This window comes from Gnatocerus cornutus, chromosome 9 (genome assembly GCF_029298725.1).
Source record: "Gnatocerus cornutus isolate USDA-ARS CGAHR chromosome 9, icGnaCorn1.1, whole genome shotgun sequence".
Lineage (NCBI taxonomy): Eukaryota > Metazoa > Arthropoda > Insecta > Coleoptera > Tenebrionidae > Gnatocerus > Gnatocerus cornutus.
Window position 1 is genome coordinate 8804723 of NC_142241.1, and position 15815 is coordinate 8820537.

The 15815-nt window shown below is 35.0% G+C and overlaps 4 protein-coding genes, 1 long non-coding RNA gene and 1 pseudogene across 7 annotated transcripts in view; 1 reads left to right on the top strand and 5 right to left on the bottom strand.

Moving 5' to 3' along the window:
- Positions 1–282: 282 nt before the first annotated feature.
- On the bottom strand, positions 283–1748 carry LOC148168607 (odorant receptor 13a-like). Its single transcript, XM_088045872.1, has 6 exons — positions 1514–1748; positions 893–1463; positions 748–847; positions 610–699; positions 407–562; positions 283–359 (listed from the first exon to the last, which is right to left on the bottom strand). The coding sequence occupies exons 1-6, from the start codon at positions 1704–1706 to the stop codon at positions 315–317; spliced, it is 1155 nt and encodes a 384-aa protein (XP_087901998.1). The 5' UTR covers positions 1707–1748; the 3' UTR covers positions 283–314.
- Positions 1749–2871: 1123 nt separating this feature from the next.
- On the bottom strand, positions 2872–3555 carry LOC148168608 (4-vinylanisole receptor-like). Its single transcript, XM_088045897.1, has 5 exons — positions 3478–3555; positions 3327–3426; positions 3180–3272; positions 2976–3131; positions 2872–2928 (listed from the first exon to the last, which is right to left on the bottom strand). The coding sequence occupies exons 1-5, from the start codon at positions 3498–3500 to the stop codon at positions 2884–2886; spliced, it is 417 nt and encodes a 138-aa protein (XP_087902023.1). The 5' UTR covers positions 3501–3555; the 3' UTR covers positions 2872–2883.
- A 1994-nt stretch (positions 3556–5549) lies between these two features.
- On the bottom strand, positions 5550–6143 carry LOC148168609 (uncharacterized). Its single transcript, XR_015770811.1, has 3 exons — positions 6016–6143; positions 5854–5968; positions 5550–5772 (listed from the first exon to the last, which is right to left on the bottom strand). It is a non-coding gene; the product is annotated as an uncharacterized LOC148168609 (long non-coding RNA).
- Positions 6144–7999: 1856 nt separating this feature from the next.
- LOC148168610 (uncharacterized) lies at positions 8000–9559 on the bottom strand (annotated as a pseudogene). The gene is made up of 4 exons (XR_015770750.1): positions 9489–9559; positions 8809–9423; positions 8478–8760; positions 8000–8432 (listed from the first exon to the last, which is right to left on the bottom strand). The product of XR_015770750.1 is annotated as an uncharacterized LOC148168610 (transcript).
- A 349-nt stretch (positions 9560–9908) lies between these two features.
- Positions 9909–11364, top strand: CSN7 (COP9 signalosome subunit 7). Of its 2 annotated transcripts, XM_088045319.1 has the most exons (5): positions 9909–10147; positions 10194–10358; positions 10403–10711; positions 10756–10888; positions 11213–11364. In XM_088045319.1, the coding sequence occupies exons 1-5, from the start codon at positions 9983–9985 to the stop codon at positions 11230–11232; spliced, it is 792 nt and encodes a 263-aa protein (XP_087901445.1). In that variant the 5' UTR covers positions 9909–9982; the 3' UTR covers positions 11233–11364. The 2 variants fall into 2 exon arrangements, with proteins under 2 accessions (XP_087901445.1, XP_087901444.1); XM_088045318.1 differs by lacking the exon at positions 11213–11364 and having other exon boundaries at positions 10756–11051.
- Positions 11365–11471: 107 nt separating this feature from the next.
- Positions 11472–15815, bottom strand: part of LOC148168612 (metabotropic glutamate receptor 2-like) — a 144316-nt gene continuing 139972 nt past the window's right edge. Inside the window, exons 14-20 of the mRNA XM_088046796.1 lie at positions 15566–15699; positions 14689–15014; positions 14305–14467; positions 14039–14252; positions 12649–12800; positions 12411–12600; positions 11472–12363 (exon numbers count right to left, since the gene is read on the bottom strand). Coding sequence (XP_087902922.1) covers positions 12179–12363; positions 12411–12600; positions 12649–12800; positions 14039–14252; positions 14305–14467; positions 14689–15014; positions 15566–15699 — 1364 coding nt within the window. The 3' untranslated portion in view covers positions 11472–12178. The remainder of the gene's footprint in view (positions 12364–12410; positions 12601–12648; positions 12801–14038; positions 14253–14304; positions 14468–14688; positions 15015–15565; positions 15700–15815) is intronic.

Consider the following 15815-nt stretch of genomic DNA (forward strand, 5'->3'; position numbering starts at 1 on the left):
TATCTATAAGTAGTTCAATTTGGTCGTCAAACATGTTAGTAATCTGATCAAATCTTTAATAGTATTTAAATTAGTTTGGAGTGGATTAAAAAAATCTGCCACGACATTGTCACGCTACTATCAAAATACTCCACAGATGTTTTCAAAGATTTAAAGATTATTTGAATTTCTTGTCATTTTTTTATAATTTTTTTCTTGGGGCTTTTTATACTTTGGAAGTCTCTAATAATTCTAGTCTTATTTATTATTAACCAGTGTGGATACATGATAACAGATGTGCAGAACTCATGAAGATATCCAACTCCATAGTCCGTTTAAGAATTCAAGTAGGCAAATACAGAATACGACAATTTCAACACCTAAAAACCAATTTGTTTTATGTCGTCTAAACAACAATCTTTTGTACAGAAACAAGTAGAGAGTAGGAAAGAACATCAAAAGGTCCAACACTCAGGTACAACTTATCCTGGCTCTTGGTCAAGAAAAATAAAACGTCTTTTTGCAACTGTACATCGGCTTCGTACCACTTGGAAAACCAAATAGCTGCCGGTATTTTCTCACTCTACAATCATATTCATTAAAAAAAAATAACAATTTTGGTAAACTGACGGCGTTAATCATGAGTTGTCCAGAAACGCACGCAAAAACAAGACTAGAAATCCAACCAGAGGCGTGCATCGTGGCGCTGATGTGATCACCCTAAAATTGAACTTCCAATTGATAATTTGGTGAAAATGTGATCATTACTTCAGCAAATTGTTTGTCAATACAGCCGCAAATAACCGCCGTGATTGCTAGATGCGTCATCATGCCGTTGGAGAAACACTGGTCTAATCTTCTGGAGACACTAAAATATGCCGGTTATTGTTAGACGTACTAGCAAAAACTTCACTTTATTATTTCACTATGAAGTTGGATACACTTCTTCAATTTTTTACTCGACACTTCGTAAACTTCGCTATCAAGACACTCATTTACCATCATGACCAACTGATCAATTTTTAAAATAACGTACTGAGAAACCTCAAAAGCGTGAAAAGTGATCAGAATATTTGGCTTCATTAGTAATTGGGCACAAATATGAATGTAGATATACACGCAACAATACTCCCACTTCTTCGTTATTGTGAAGGGTGTCCATATAGGAGCCGGAAAACCGCAATTTTCCTCTAGACCTTTGACCAGATTTATGTTCTCGCAATCTCCTTTTTGCCATAGTTTGATTGCAGAATATCCCATCAGCGCAGAAATGGAGTACATAAACATTCCGTTGGACAAAGAATCTAAGAACTGTTTTTTCTCATCAAAATTCGGCGGTTTTTCGAAGGTATTAAATTCAGACAAGTCTCTTAAAAGGTGGGCTAACTTCGGTACGTTTTTCACATAAATGAAGATCATGTAAAAAATTCCGAGCATCGCTGCGACTAGAGCGAAATCTTCAGTGGTTGATAGGTCCAGATTCTCTGTAAAATCGTTTGATTTTTTAAAATACGAAATATATTATCACGTGTACTTAAAATGGTAACGATTAAGTGCGCCACCACTGATAAGAGAAACGTCGACGTGAGAAAAATGTACACAAAAATCTGAAAGAAATACTTTTTGCCCGGTTTCAATTCTTCGTCAAAGGTGGGCCATAGAAGAATATATTTGAAGTTTTTTCGTGTGGCACTACATATTATTTCTTCATTGTCTTGCTGATTCATTGTTATTATTTCCACCCTCGAAGTTCTGATAAGGGTAGTGGTTGTGATGGTAATGTTACCGAAAGCTCACACTATTTTTACTTATCGAATGCATTCCCACATGTGCACTTCATAGAAAATTGCCTGATATTAATGAAATAGAAGGGTGGATGAATTGTGGATGAGTTTCACCATACCCTAAGTGTAGGGTTGTTATCGATGAGTATGTAATGTTACGGTTTGATGGATATCTCGTTTAAAAATTGATTGTGGTTAATTCGTAGCTGGGATAAGAGTATAAATTAAGAAAGTGTAAAGTAATTGAGAAAGTTGCATGCAGGGAATGAAGGGTGTAATTTAGAAGGGCAGCGAGAAACAGTGAAGCTTTGGTCATTTTATTTATTTATTTTTTCTTATAAGTACGTGCTAATTAGTGGTTTGTACTGCACTATACAGAGTGTTTTAGAAAGGCAACACTAATGAGAGAGAATAAAACACACCGAATACAGCAAAAATATTTTTATTCACAATCTGTTAATAATACATAAGTTTATACAAACAAAAAATGATTTACTTTTAAAGAATAATCTGGGAACTCTTTGGGATTTTATAAGACTTTTTTCGTCTTAACTTGGTTATTTTTTGAGATAAAAAATTTTTGTTTCAAAATTTTGGCTCAGAATTGTTGCCTCCATAAGCATTGTTTTTCTGGGTCACGTGTTCTGGGACACCTGTATACTCTGAGATTTTATAAAATTTGTTGGAATTTTGTCGAATTTTTTGGAGTTTTTTAGGATTGTGCAGTGTAATTTAGAGTTTGTTCTTGAGGATTTTCTAAGCACTAATATAGTCTAAAAATCTTGTGATCTTATTTGGGATTTCTTGGGAATCCATAGCTAAAATTGTTAGAATATTTCTGGACATACGAAATTTCTAAGAACTCTTCACGATTTTATGAATATGTTTGATGATTTTGAAAAGTTTCCTATAATGTAGGGCAGTACTGATTTAGGGTATTTAAGAATTTTTTTTGAATTAAATTGATTTGTTTAATGCGATTTGTAGACAATTTCTGAGCTCGTACAAAACACAATTTATCGAAAAATTATAAAGAAGAAATGAAAAACTTTCAGCAAAAACATTTATTTAAATCTTTCAAAAGTATAACAAATGTACACAATTTTTTCCCGTTTGTATCTTATGAAGTCAACATGGCGAAAACTGAATAAGACATTTTCATCACCTAAAACATTCATTCTTAAAATCGAAAAACATGTTAACAACACTTACTGAACCAAAAAATGGATAAGACAATATTCCAAAAGACCCAACTGTGATGTATAATCCTTTTTGAGACCTCATAATCATAAATAAAATGTCCTTTTGCAATCTTATATCACTCGAATGCCAATTTGTCGCGTACATAGCTTCAATTATGATGTCGCTCTAAAAAGTTGGTAAATAACAAAATTATCAAAAATTAATAAAACTTACAGCATCCACAAGTTGTTGTCCTCCCAAGGATGCAATTAAGAGAGAGCCAATCCATCCTACTAAATGTACCACGGCTGACATTGGTTGTACTTTCTAAAACTTAAAATTAGATAAGCTGAAACTTTTTGTAAAGCATTTTTATAATACGTCAATTAATTGTTTTTCGAAACATCCACAAATTGATGCGGTCATGACGAAATGGACAAACATTAAGTCTGAAAATGACTTGTCGAGTTCGATTGACATTCTAAAAATATACTCCTAATTTGTTTTACCAAAGAATTGTAATGAAATTTACTCAATTATGTGTTGATGGTACATTATACACTTGGTAATTTTCTGTCTACTGGTTTGGTAATTTCCTCTCAAGCTTTCCTCCAACAAGACTCCTAAATGATTAATCCTCAAAATAATATGCTGAGAAATTTCCAAAGCTTGAAAACATAACGATAGATGAAGCCTCACAAAAAGAGTCGCCGAAATCCAAATATAAAGAAAAATTAAATGAAAAACCGGAAAAAAATCGATATTGAAGGGAATCCAAAACGGATACATCAATCCACACGGTTCATGAAGTTCACTTTCTGTGCTTTCTAACTCACATTGTGATTTTAACAGCAGTTTGGAAAAATTTATGGATGTTGACCCAACCGTTGGATACATGAACGCAAACCATGACCAAAAATTCATGCGTTTGTTGACTTTCTCAAAACCAGGTGGTTTACCAAAAGGTTCAAAACGTGACAATTTTTTAAGAAGAGCGGCAATGTTGGGTTGGTGACGAACGTAAATTGTGGCCATGTACCAAATTCCGAACATTGAAGTCATTGCAGCAATGTCTTCGGCGATGTTTATGGTAATATTATCTAAAATTTGAAATTATGAAAGAAGGATAAAGAAAACAAACTTACTTGATAGTGCGACGATAAGATGTATAAGGGTAGATACAGGCATGATGAAGCATATTAAGAGAAATACTGTGACTTTAATATAAAACGGTTTTTGGGGAAGTAGTTCTTCTCCATAAGGTGGCCAGGTTAGGCTAAATTGCATGTTCCGACGTGTAACTTGGCATATTTGGATTTCTACGTCTTGATCTTTCATTGTATCTTCGGATTTAGAGCACAACTAAATAGCAACGAGTTTGTTGCGTTGCACTTTAAATTTGGAAAACAACTGACTTTTTACTAGTTCTTTACTGCTTTAAATAAGCTTCAAGCTCATCGATTCTAGAGACACATTAACTGTAGGTTTAGTTTCCAACGAAGACCACAGATATTGGCGACTAAAAGACTACAATTTCCTACTTACTTACATACGATTACGTGCAGGAAAATGAAGCTTATTGTTCTTAATTCTGCACTCTTACTTTAACTAAGCTGTAATTTAGCATGTTGAAGTATTATGTCTCATAAAGTTATGAAAAAATGTATTTCATTCATTGATTAACTTTTGTGTACATGTTTTGTTCACATATTTTTATCGTTTAAAAACTTTGGTGTCAGTTTTCACATCTATAGTTTATTTTTTCTGCAAATTGCGTGTTATAACTAATAGTAGTTATAACTAAAAAAAAATTAATTGTAAAGCATACCTATGTATTTACCTATTTTTTTTTAAATTTATCTACAATTGTTCATAACGCCACCCAAGCCAACCGCCTTGCCCCTTCACCTCTTGTGTCGGACCTAAATCAAGAATATTCACTAATAATTTTGTTCTAAGATCAAACGTAATTTAGACTAGTTGAGAATTCTCAGTCTCTATTGAATAGAAATATGGATCAATTAATTAATTAATTAAACTTAAGCAATTATAACTTTGATGTGTACAAAGATTACTTAAATTACTAATATGATGTACTGATGTATACAATCTGAAAGGAATTGATCAAGGAATCAAGGAAAGAAATACATTATCAAAATTGCAATTTATTCCCAAACACCAAATTTTGTCAAAAAATGCTATCATCATCAGAGCGATGATTAAACTAGTTTAAAACAAAACAAAAACGAAATATTAATTCTGACCCAAAGAACTTTTCAGTAGAATAGCAGACAAAAGGGTAACTGCCAAACATCATTTGAAATGTGGACAGCCTCTTATATTAGTTAATTAAACTAAATATTAGTTCTGAAAGGATTAAAAAATGCAACTGCATTATACTTTAATTTGCATTTTCGGATTGACCAATAAATGCTTTGTCAAATCTCGTTAGTTGGTGTGAATCGTCAATATTTTTTAAGCCATTTTTAGAGTGTTCGTAGGTAAGTCAATTTAGCATTAATTTTAAAAAGAGTGTACTTTTCGTTGTCAGGATCTTTCGTCCTGCAACCAATTGCAATTTGATTCAATTCGCCTCTACTTAAATCCCTCTTAAAATTTTTAATTATAATAACAATTTTATTGAAAACAATTATATACAGCTACAGAAAAACTGAAAAATACTACTCATATCTTTTACTCCTATAATTTATCTAGTGTCTTTCTTTCTAATTAGTTAGGACAAACAATGTGTGGACAACAGTCTGGATAATCCTGCGTATGATCCTGTGTATAATGACAATTATCCGGAATTTTAACCAAACCGCATCTGGAAGACAAAAATTATCTTTAATGCTAGCAGACAAGATTTTTCTTACAACATTTTAGGACAGCTTATTGTTTTACTTACTCAATTCTGGTCACGGACCCACTTTTAGAACACATTACGCCTATACAGCCTGGTTCAGTCCTACGTTCACCATATTTGATGAAACCGATAGGTGGATAATCACAACCTTCTTGCTCTAAAATTAAAAAAATTAAATGTCTATTTTGAGAGAAAACAGATTACTTGAATCCGAAATTGTTGAAGCAGAAGTTATTAAAAAACTTGCGCTAATTAACAGTAAAACATTACAAACTGACTTCATCTTTCACCAATTGCTGTTGCATTAAAGTGAGAATTTGTTTAACTATTTCTGTGAAAATAAATGGCCTTCTGAACTACGTAAGATAACACATATTTTGTTGATTTGAGATAAAATTAAGACGGATGGCAAATGCAAGTTTTATAAAAATTTTGCATGATGGATTTATCTGTGGTTTAATACAAACATTAAAGCAAAAATGTAATAGAAAAAGAAAGCTTGAAATAAATAAATAAAATAAATCTGGACTGAAATCTAAAGTCCAGCTCATTACTATCAGTCCACTCTCCTGTGTACATTTTCGGCTTTCAAATCTTTTGGGGAGAAAATTAGGGGAAAATTGAATGTAACGATTTTTGAGGTTAACACGTTGTTAAAGTTGAGTGTAATAATAAGATTAATAATAAGACTAATTAAACATTTGTTGCAACAGGAAGTTCTTAATTAAGATTTAACAAGTTTTGGGAATGTTGCGCAAGGCGATTAGCTTCTATGCATGCCACAATTGCGTCAAGGCTAAACGCTCTTACTGCCAATTGTTAGCGATAAAAATTGCTAAGGGCTGCTGCCAACTTAACTTTTTAATGAGTGGACCGATAGTAATGAGCTCTGGTATACAGTGTTTGGTGGTTTCGAGCAGTACGGTTTGTTATTGAGTATAGAAATAAAAATTTTAATACTCAAGGGGTTTGTTTACAATAATACCACTAGTCAACAGACATTTTGTGCCATAAGTGTGTATAATAAAATCTCACTAATTAAGGTGAACTAAATTCAAAAATGACCATAAAAAGTTTCTATTGGTTACAGTTTTTGAAAAAAAACTGAACTTTAAGTTAGGGAAGTTGTTTTTTCTAACCTAGATACCATAGAAAACAAATATTTTACATTAAACTGTCAATGACACTAGAAAACATGTTGTGGTTATTAGAAAACATAATTTTCAATCTCAATTTTATGAGTTAAGAGTGTTAGGGCCTGATTTCATGTTGACTTCCGGCATTGCAAATCAGAGTTGCACCCAATTTCATAGTATTCGAGAAAGGATAAAAAATTAACAATCAATTCCGGAAGCTTATTTTAGAGATCGAGTAAAATATCCTAGGCAACGAGAGTGTAATGTTCATCTGACCAATGAATGATAGTTTCTGTCCATAGTTACCGATTTTTAAATTATGTTCTGCTTCGGGATTGGCTACCGTTTTTTCCTCTTATTTCGATTATTTTTTAGTTACAAAATTTTTGTTTTGAAAGTTTGGTTCAGAATTGTTGCCCCCATAAGCCTTTATTCTCTGGGTCACGAGTTCTGGGACACCTTGTATTTGAAATATGTTTGATTCTATTTAATTTTTTCGTATTTTTGTATTATATTTTACTTAAATTATTTGTTGATTCTTTTGTTATTAATGTACTAAGATTGTTCTAATTTTTTTTTAATTCTAATAGAATTTATGAACCTTACTGATAAGACTTTAAATAGGCTTGAAGCTTAAAAACAGTAAAACTGAAATTGAATCCAACCTGTGTTTTCTATTTTATTCAGGACTTTTTATTGTTTGCTTCTCTAAATTCTGCACGAAATTATTAACAAAAAGCCGCAAATAATATAATTATTTAAAATGATATAAAATGACGTGGATTTCTCATGAATCTAATCGATAACAAAATTGAATAAATTATGCTGGAACGAGAACATCTGTAAGCATGCAACGCCTATGCAATGCAAACAACCATCATAATCTGAATTATTGATTGATTAAAAATTACATGCATACTCAAATAAATCGATCAGATTGCTAAGAAATCAATACTTCCAATTAAACTGCTCATTTTCCTTTATCACTTTATTGCATAAATGTAAATAAGAACTTATAATTAAAACGTATAAATAGAATATATCTTAGGATTTTAATTAACTGCTGCGGATTCTTCGTCACATTCTTCAAAAACCTCATCTTCATACTCGAATTCTGTCCCATTTTTTGCATTCGCCTTTTGTGTGAGTACAATACTTTCTTTTTCAACGTACACACAATGCGTGGCGGTTGCAGCAGCATCTTCTCCTTTCTCAACCTGCGTCATCACATCCTTCTTCTGCTTCGAACTTCTCTCAGAATCAGTCGAACGATCCGATTTCTTCGTTTTCTGTCCAGACCTCATTTCGTTACCTTTATTTCTTTGGCGGTGACAGACCAAAGCTTCGCGATTTGTATTATCAGCGGAGTAAATTCTCGCCGCTAAAGTGGAGCTACTGTAATTTTTATTACTTCGATTTCGGGCGGATTTTGCTCTTGGTCGTTTAAGATTTTTGATTTCCTGAGCTAACTTATCGATGTTGGTACTAAAAATTCATTGTAAGATGAAACGCAAATGGTTGGTTACTTACTTTTTCTTTTTTAACACATTTTCCGTCTTTTCTTGGTTGTTTTGTAACAGAGCGATTCGATTCTTCAGATGATCAACTTCAGAGATCATTTCCAAGAAGTGTAAATGTAGCTGCTGGATTTCTTCGTGCGGACTTTCACACAGAAGTTCGATTCGTTCGAGATCGCTTTCAGGGCTGGACTTCCTGGAGCTCGTCTGGTGAGAGGACGGAGAGTACCGTTGATTGTTCTTCAGGTTTTCGATGATGGACAAGAGATGGTCGCGCGACAGACTTCTGTATTGATCTAAAAAATACAGTTTTGTCATCAGTGCAACAAAACCAATTCAATCACCTTTTATATCGTAAACTTTCTCTTTTCTTCGGTTTTCCTCCAACTCCACTTCTTCTATTAAAGTCGTCTCAGCTTCATGCAGCCCCGGAGTCCACGACAAGTTCCTTTCTTTTTTCTTTTTACCATTTTCTGGACTGTCGTTCTTATTGCATGGTATTTTCATTTGGATTTGACGGATTTTATTGTCAAGTTCTGCATGAGAAGAGCATTTGCTTTGAAACAGTTTTTTGGAAGATTGTGAGTAAAGTTTCGTTATCTCAACTTGATTTTGAAGACGACGGATTATCACGTCTTTTTCACGCAAGAGTTGGAGGAGTTCGTCGTTTTTTTCTTTCATGTTCAGGACGAAAGAAGCGCTCCGTTCGTACAGAATTTTACGAACGTCCAATGACTAAAACGAAACGGGGAAACAGGTAAGATTGATGGAGGAGGAATAATTTCAAATTTTTTTACCTTCCGGGGATCCAACACCACATCCATCTCCTTGTCCTTTTTAATGACTTCATTTTGCAGCTTCCGTACTTTAACTTTCAGCAAATGATTTTCAGTCTTGATATTCGCTAACTGTTTTTTCAGATGAAAAATTTCCACACGTAAATCTTCATCGTCCTGTAACTATTGTTTAAATAAATTCTTGGATTTTGAAAATTTGTGTTATTTCTATATTAATAAAACATTACCTCGTCTCGATACATGATAAATATTTAATTTGAAACTGAAATGACTATGTAGTCAAGCTAGTTATTTACAGGAGTATCGATAAAACAAGCAGCGCAATCAAGACAAAGAAAGCCGATAATGGATGCGCACTCTTTAAGTGTATTGCAGTTCACACAACTCGAAGAGTAATATTCGCGAGGGTGAAGGAAACAACGCTTTAACAACTTTGCAATTGAGATGAAGTTTGAATCTCGCGCCAATGACACGGCAGTTCCCTGTAAATTAAAAAAGTGGTAAATCCTTAAAAGTGAGTTATTAAAAAAATTGGGACAAACACGTTAGCAATTGAACTAATTTTACAGGACTTTGTAGACACTTTTTCAAGTTTAAATTCAGATTTAGAGGGATTTTAATTTTACAGTTCTCGTACTTACCGACAACACAATGTCGTTTGACGTTTTTCACTGACAGTTCGTTCTATTTTTGTTTTTCTTGTTCTCGACAAGTTTTTGCGATGGTGGTAGAGAAAACACCTTTTTCTGGAAATGTGCTCGAACAGTTTGTGTTGTTGGCAAAGTCGACCAAGGGGGCTGCCTGCACTGAACTTATAAAACAGGTTTTGGAAGCCCCCGGTGTTTACGTTTTTGGGGAGCTGCTCCACATGCAAAATATTGAAGAGGTGAGACACCAGTCTAAAATCTGTGTATCCAAATTGTTTCTTTCAGTTACTGGGAACTCCACAGAAGAATTTTTATAATACATTAAATTTGTTTGCTTATGGGACTTATAAGGAATATGTGACTAACAAAAAGGAGTTTATTGAGTTGACACCGGCTCAAAAAAAGAAATTACAACACTTAACGATAGTAACATTGGCCACGAAGTCGAAGGTATTGATTTGTTTGTGGTGACATAACCTCACTTTTTCTTCTAGTGTATTCCTTATAATTTATTGTTGGAAGAGTTAGGAATTGCGAATGTGCGAGACTTGGAGGATTTGATAATTGAGGCAATTTACGCCGACATAATCCACGGAAAATTAGACCAGAAAAACAGTCAACTGGAAGTTGATTATGCCATTGGTAGAGATATTCGCACTGAAGACATTAACGTCATTGTAAATTGTCTGCAAGATTGGTGCTCAGCTTGTGAAGGAGTGTTGGGGTGTGTTGAGACCCAAATCCATCGAGCGAATTCCGAGAAAAATCGGTCGATGTTACGCAAAGCGGAAGTGGAGCAGGAGGTCAGTTGTTATCCTTACTTCATTACCTCTTATTGATTTTATAGATAAGTAATATAAAAAAGACTCTGAAGACGCAACTCCAAGAGCGTTCCGATGGTACGGACGAGGCCATGGCCACTGATAACCGTGAAGCAGCCGCTACCAGTGAGAAGGGCAAAAAATCCAACAAAATCAAAGGTATAAGGCACAGCAGTAAGTTTTGGCTAAAATCTTAACAATCTCCCTTTTTCTGACATGTTGCAATTTTTTTAAACCATAACGTAAGTGTGATTTCATTGTTGTACCTGTAGTTTAACAGTTTTTGTGGTCTAAGCAAGTGGAATAAAATTTCTGGCAAGTGGTTGTATTTTTATGAGCCTCTCCAAAGTCCTTTAGAGCAGATTTCATTTTTTGTTGATAATTTTATTTCATGATTTGCTTACAGGTACGTTTTTACGCGTTTTTGTTTGATTTGTATCCTCGGTTTTTAATATGTAGTGTTGTAATAATTGTGTTTTCTAGGATTAAAGCTTCTTCGTTGATTTGCCATTGAGGATGGTTAGCTGTCGCTGTCTGCAAGTGGTAAAGTCGTACAAAGTTTTGCTAAGAATTTCGATTGCTGTGGATTTATAACAATTTTGTAATTTGTGATCAATAAATAATAAGCTACTTAAGGATTTATTTATTTAACTATTTCTATAATTTTTTATTCCTCATTTTAGGTATTCAAGGTAATAAACTTCTTGCATTTTAATTTTATTTGTTTAATTCCATGGTTGGATACATGGTACATTATATTTAAAAACACTAAACATGCTTACAGGTACGCCATGTTTGCAAATTACCCGAAAAACAACATTTCGAAGGTGACAATAATTACTTTGTGCATCGTTGATTCTCATAATTATTATCACGCCAAAGTTTCCTCGTATTTTTCTACAATTAAAGCTGTCTCATCGGTACGACAACAAGTAGCATTGGGCTCAGTAATGCAAAGTGTTGTCATACAACGTAGCTTTCCATAAAAATTGTAATAGTGATGCATAAAAATTTATATAATATCAACATCGTTTTTATAAGAAGCATCCAATAATATCCTTAGAGCTAAGTAAAATCAGTACACTAACTTAACATTACACGTATTTACACATTTACCAAACACTTAATTATAATCCGAGAATTTACAAATTCATATTCACAGCACCGATTAAAATACAACGTTGGCGTCACACGCTGCCAACCAGAAGACTTTTTACATTAGAATCACATTTAAAGTTTCTAGAAATCATAATTGATACCCTGTATAATGCTATAAATAATCAACAGTTATTGTAATTGTTCCAACATAGTTAAAGCCCAGTCAGCTACCAAAATAAAACGTACAGTCTTGTAAAAAAGTACTACAATCTATAAAAGAGAGCGTTCTTAGACTTGGACCGGATTCCTCCGGCACTTTAGACTAGAAGTTCTAAGCACCGGTTGCTGCTGCTATAACGAAAAATCCTTCAATGGGACTCCAGGAATGATCGCAATAGGACCGTTTCCTACATTACAATTATTGTTTAGTTTAGGAAGATGTCCTTCGGAGCTGTTGAGCAAGTTGTTGCTTGAGTGCGGCGTTGTTTGAGTGCTGGAGTCCTTCATTTCAGGCTTCGCTTTAGACTCGTTCAATTCTAAAAAAACGCAATTTCTGTACACTGAAAAATACAATCGTACCAACCTTCATCCTTTTCTATCGGAGGAACGTGCTTTTGTATTTGTTGTTTTTGATCACACGTAGCCGCCGTGACCATCACTGCCGCCATCATGCTACCAGAGCCGGTAGTAGCTGAGCTTTTATTGATGGTATATCGCATGGGCATCATACTCTGACGAACGTTACGTTCCGGTCGGATTAGTATGATATAGAGCTGAAAAATCAAAACTGAAGACGAAGTTACCAAGGGAAAAATGCTTACTTTTGGAGAAAATAAACAAGCTACTGTTACACTAGCTGATAAGCTTATGGTAACAGACATGCTTGTAATTCTGAGGGCTACATGGTTGGCTGTACCGAAATATAGAGGTACGAAAGCCAGCCAGATGACGCAGGTCGTGTACATAGTAAAACCTGAAAAAGAAAAAAGGAAATAAAAAATGTGCCGAGCAAATCCCAGTTCATACTAATAATTACTAATGGCTGCAAAAACGTTAATTCGGTGGAACGAAATCTCTTATTTAAAACCTTTTATGTAATAATAACACAAACAATGCGTTAAATAATAATCGGTATAATCACTTAATTAGAAGTTAGTATCTCGCGAGGTTCGATGGTGTTAACATCGGTTTACGTTAAACCAAATTAAAATTTGTGCAGTTTACAACACCCTGTAGGTACGTATAAAAAGACATCTTTTGCTGCCTCTAATTAGTGGTAATAAAAGTCCCAATCTGGCTCTTAAACGTTTTGTTTTAGCAAGATTAAATTCCGTTAAAATTCAGTGTGAGCACTCGAGGAAACTGTTAACGTAAGCTTCATAGTCAAGTCTAAAATTTGTATGAGTTACCACGACTAGAACATTTGGAGATGAAGAATGGGTTAAGACGTTGTAAGATTGAGAAAAGCCAGCTCTGCTTGCTTAAAGTTGTTGGCTTGTCGGTTTTGCAGCAACTTTAAATCAAATTGATGTGATGAACGCTGAATACGAGACGCAGTGAATAATGATGAAGAGAATTAATTTTCTTTAACAACGAGGTTATCGATTCATAATCTTGGCGTGCATAATGTAATACCCGTAATATACTTGAGGATTGATCATGAAAAGTTGTGCTTCGCTAATATACTGGAACTTTTCTTTTTGGTAATTGAATGTGAAAAATTAGCTTAGAATTGAATTTTCGGAGTGTCATCTTGAGTATAAACCAATTTTAACTTTATTTTGGTTGATTGTGCGTGGCTGAGCAAATTTATAATGAAATTGGGTGTGATGGATGTGTACAGTGACTGCTGTCTGTAGCAGTGACATCATTTTATTGAGAGTTCAAATATACGTGATGGATACAAAGCACGCCACTCTGTAGTTTCATTATTTTAATAATTGTACCTTTTCGTGTGCGGTGCAATTTCTTATCTACAACGAAATGAAGAGAGATTGATAGAAATTGTACGACAATTTTGATATTTTAATTTTTCAATGTACGAACATTTGAGTTTCTAGCCTTATTGCGTGCCAGACTCCTTAATATTCATCACACGGTTGATGTCATGTCCAATTAAGCTCCTTAAAAGCTCTTAAACAAACGATTCCACCAAACTTTCTCCCTTTCAACAAACTTCCTCCGCATACGCCTCCTTTCAACCCCACTTACCTATATGCTTGGATTCATTAAAAGCTTCAGGAATTTTTCTCGTTAGCACTGCATACACCGTGCAGATAATTATAAGGAAGATCGGATATGTGAAAGCGATCATGTAGGAGGCGTCTATGTAGGAAGAACAAACTAAGAGGTTGTCCTCTCGGGTCGGGTAGTGATGAATAGCTCGAGCTGGAGAAATCACCATCCAGACACCATTTATGAGGACCTGCGGCAGACAGCGGTTGAAACGGCAATAAGTTCCAATAAAATAACGTTACCTGAACTCCTACGAGTCCGGAACAGATGATTAGTTGGGACCGCGGTGATATAAAACTTGGCCTTTTTGCTGAGTGCTTGCCTGCATTGAAAATGCGGGAAATGCGGTTGGTTTTTGTTAAAAGAGCGGCGTAGACCACGGTAAAGCAGAATCCGGCACCGAATCTAAAAAGAAAAAGAGTGCTGGGTTGCGGCTCTTTTCAAAACAGAAATGTTTGTTTGGCTAGAGGTGACAGAAAGTGGACATTAAAATGCTAATGCTGCTTTAAGACTATTTTACGAATTTCCTGTTACTACAAATAAATCTGCACATATTTCCAATGAATTTTAAACGACCCAATCAGTTTTAATCGAAAAACGGCCAAATCCATGTTTAAACATATTACCTCTGCACGCCGCAAACAATATCATTCGGCCTCAAAACCAGTGCATACGTGACACTGTAGCACATGAGTATCCCAGCCAAAAGCACGTAGCTGAGCTCCCGTCCAGAAGCCCTCACCACTGGTGTATCATTGTGTCTGATGAACACCCCACAAACGAACATGGTGATGAGTATCCCCGTCGAGCTGAAGGCCATCGCGCCAATTGCCCAACCGCTGTCCGGCCGCAGATACTCTTCCGGGATGTCCTCGCAGCGAATGTGATGTGGATCCGGAACTGTTCCTTGTGGACACGCCACGCACTGGGTTGGGTCTTTCGGGTTGAGAATCTGCGCTCAAAAATTTACATTAACATTCCCATTCGAATGTATTCAGTTACCGGCGGTGACAATAATGCCAGTTAATGGAATTTACCGTAGAAAGTTCAGTTGCTCTGGCAAACTTTATCATCAGATAATTGGAACGAAATTAAACAACTTTCCAGTATCGAGTTCGATTAGAAGAGGAAATTGAATTGCATAATTAGGGGCGAGGGATTTAGTGCGTCAGGGGGGCTTGCAACGTTGCACAGGCCTCTGGGTTTTCATAAAAAATCATATTAATTGATACGACGATAAAATGTCCATTCCGGAGATTTTTAAAGCTAAAAAAAAGCATCGCGCGGTGTCGAGGTGTTAAAAAAGGAAATTCAATTATCGAGAGTCATTTTTGCATCAAACGGATTAAATAACTCGAACTTTAAAACCACAATTCCTAGTCACCCTGTCACAATAGAAATTATCCAACACCACATTAAATTGATTTTGAGCAGTTCGGATTGAGCCCGGAATTGTCAATTTCAGAATGACCAGCCACAGACTTAGACAAGATAATAACTTACCTGATACTGCGTGCAATTGAAACAGTGCCAGCAGCAACTTTCACCCTCGACGTATTTCTTCGCCTGACCTAAATCACAAGGAAAGCTGCAGACGGATTCCGGAGGTTTCGGGTGACCCAGCTTGAACTGTATCTCTGAAATTAGTTAAGAATTTCCATTAAATCCCGAAAGCTTGTTATTTATTGTTTTGTTGAAAGTGGCAGATGAAGGACGTCGGTGGTTTGGGGGACGGAAACCAGTGTTTAGTTGT

Excerpts from the sequence above, each read along its gene's own strand:
- LOC148168607 (XM_088045872.1), bottom strand. The coding sequence starts at position 1,706 with ATGAATCAGCAAGACAATGAAGAAATAATATGTAGTGCCACACGAAAA. Across the intron at positions 848-892 it reads CTTCATAGTGAAATAATAAA|TGTCTCCAGAAGATTAGACC; the intron begins GTGAAGTTTTTG and ends GGCATATTTTAG. Across the intron at positions 700-747 it reads TTGACAAACAATTTGCTGAA|GGTGATCACATCAGCGCCAC; the intron begins GTAATGATCACA and ends GTTCAATTTTAG.
- CSN7 (XM_088045318.1), top strand. The coding sequence starts at position 9,983 with ATGGTGGTAGAGAAAACACCTTTTTCTGGAAATGTGCTCGAACAGTTT. Across the intron at positions 10,148-10,193 it reads ACATGCAAAATATTGAAGAG|TTACTGGGAACTCCACAGAA; the intron begins GTGAGACACCAG and ends TGTTTCTTTCAG. Across the intron at positions 10,712-10,755 it reads AAGCGGAAGTGGAGCAGGAG|ATAAGTAATATAAAAAAGAC; the intron begins GTCAGTTGTTAT and ends TTGATTTTATAG.
- LOC148168608 (XM_088045897.1), bottom strand. The coding sequence starts at position 3,500 with ATGTACCATCAACACATAATTGA. Across the intron at positions 3,273-3,326 it reads TCGAAAAACAATTAATTGAC|AAAGTACAACCAATGTCAGC; the intron begins GTATTATAAAAA and ends TTTAAGTTTTAG. Across the intron at positions 2,929-2,975 it reads CTTATCCATTTTTTGGTTCA|GTGATGAAAATGTCTTATTC; the intron begins GTAAGTGTTGTT and ends TGAATGTTTTAG.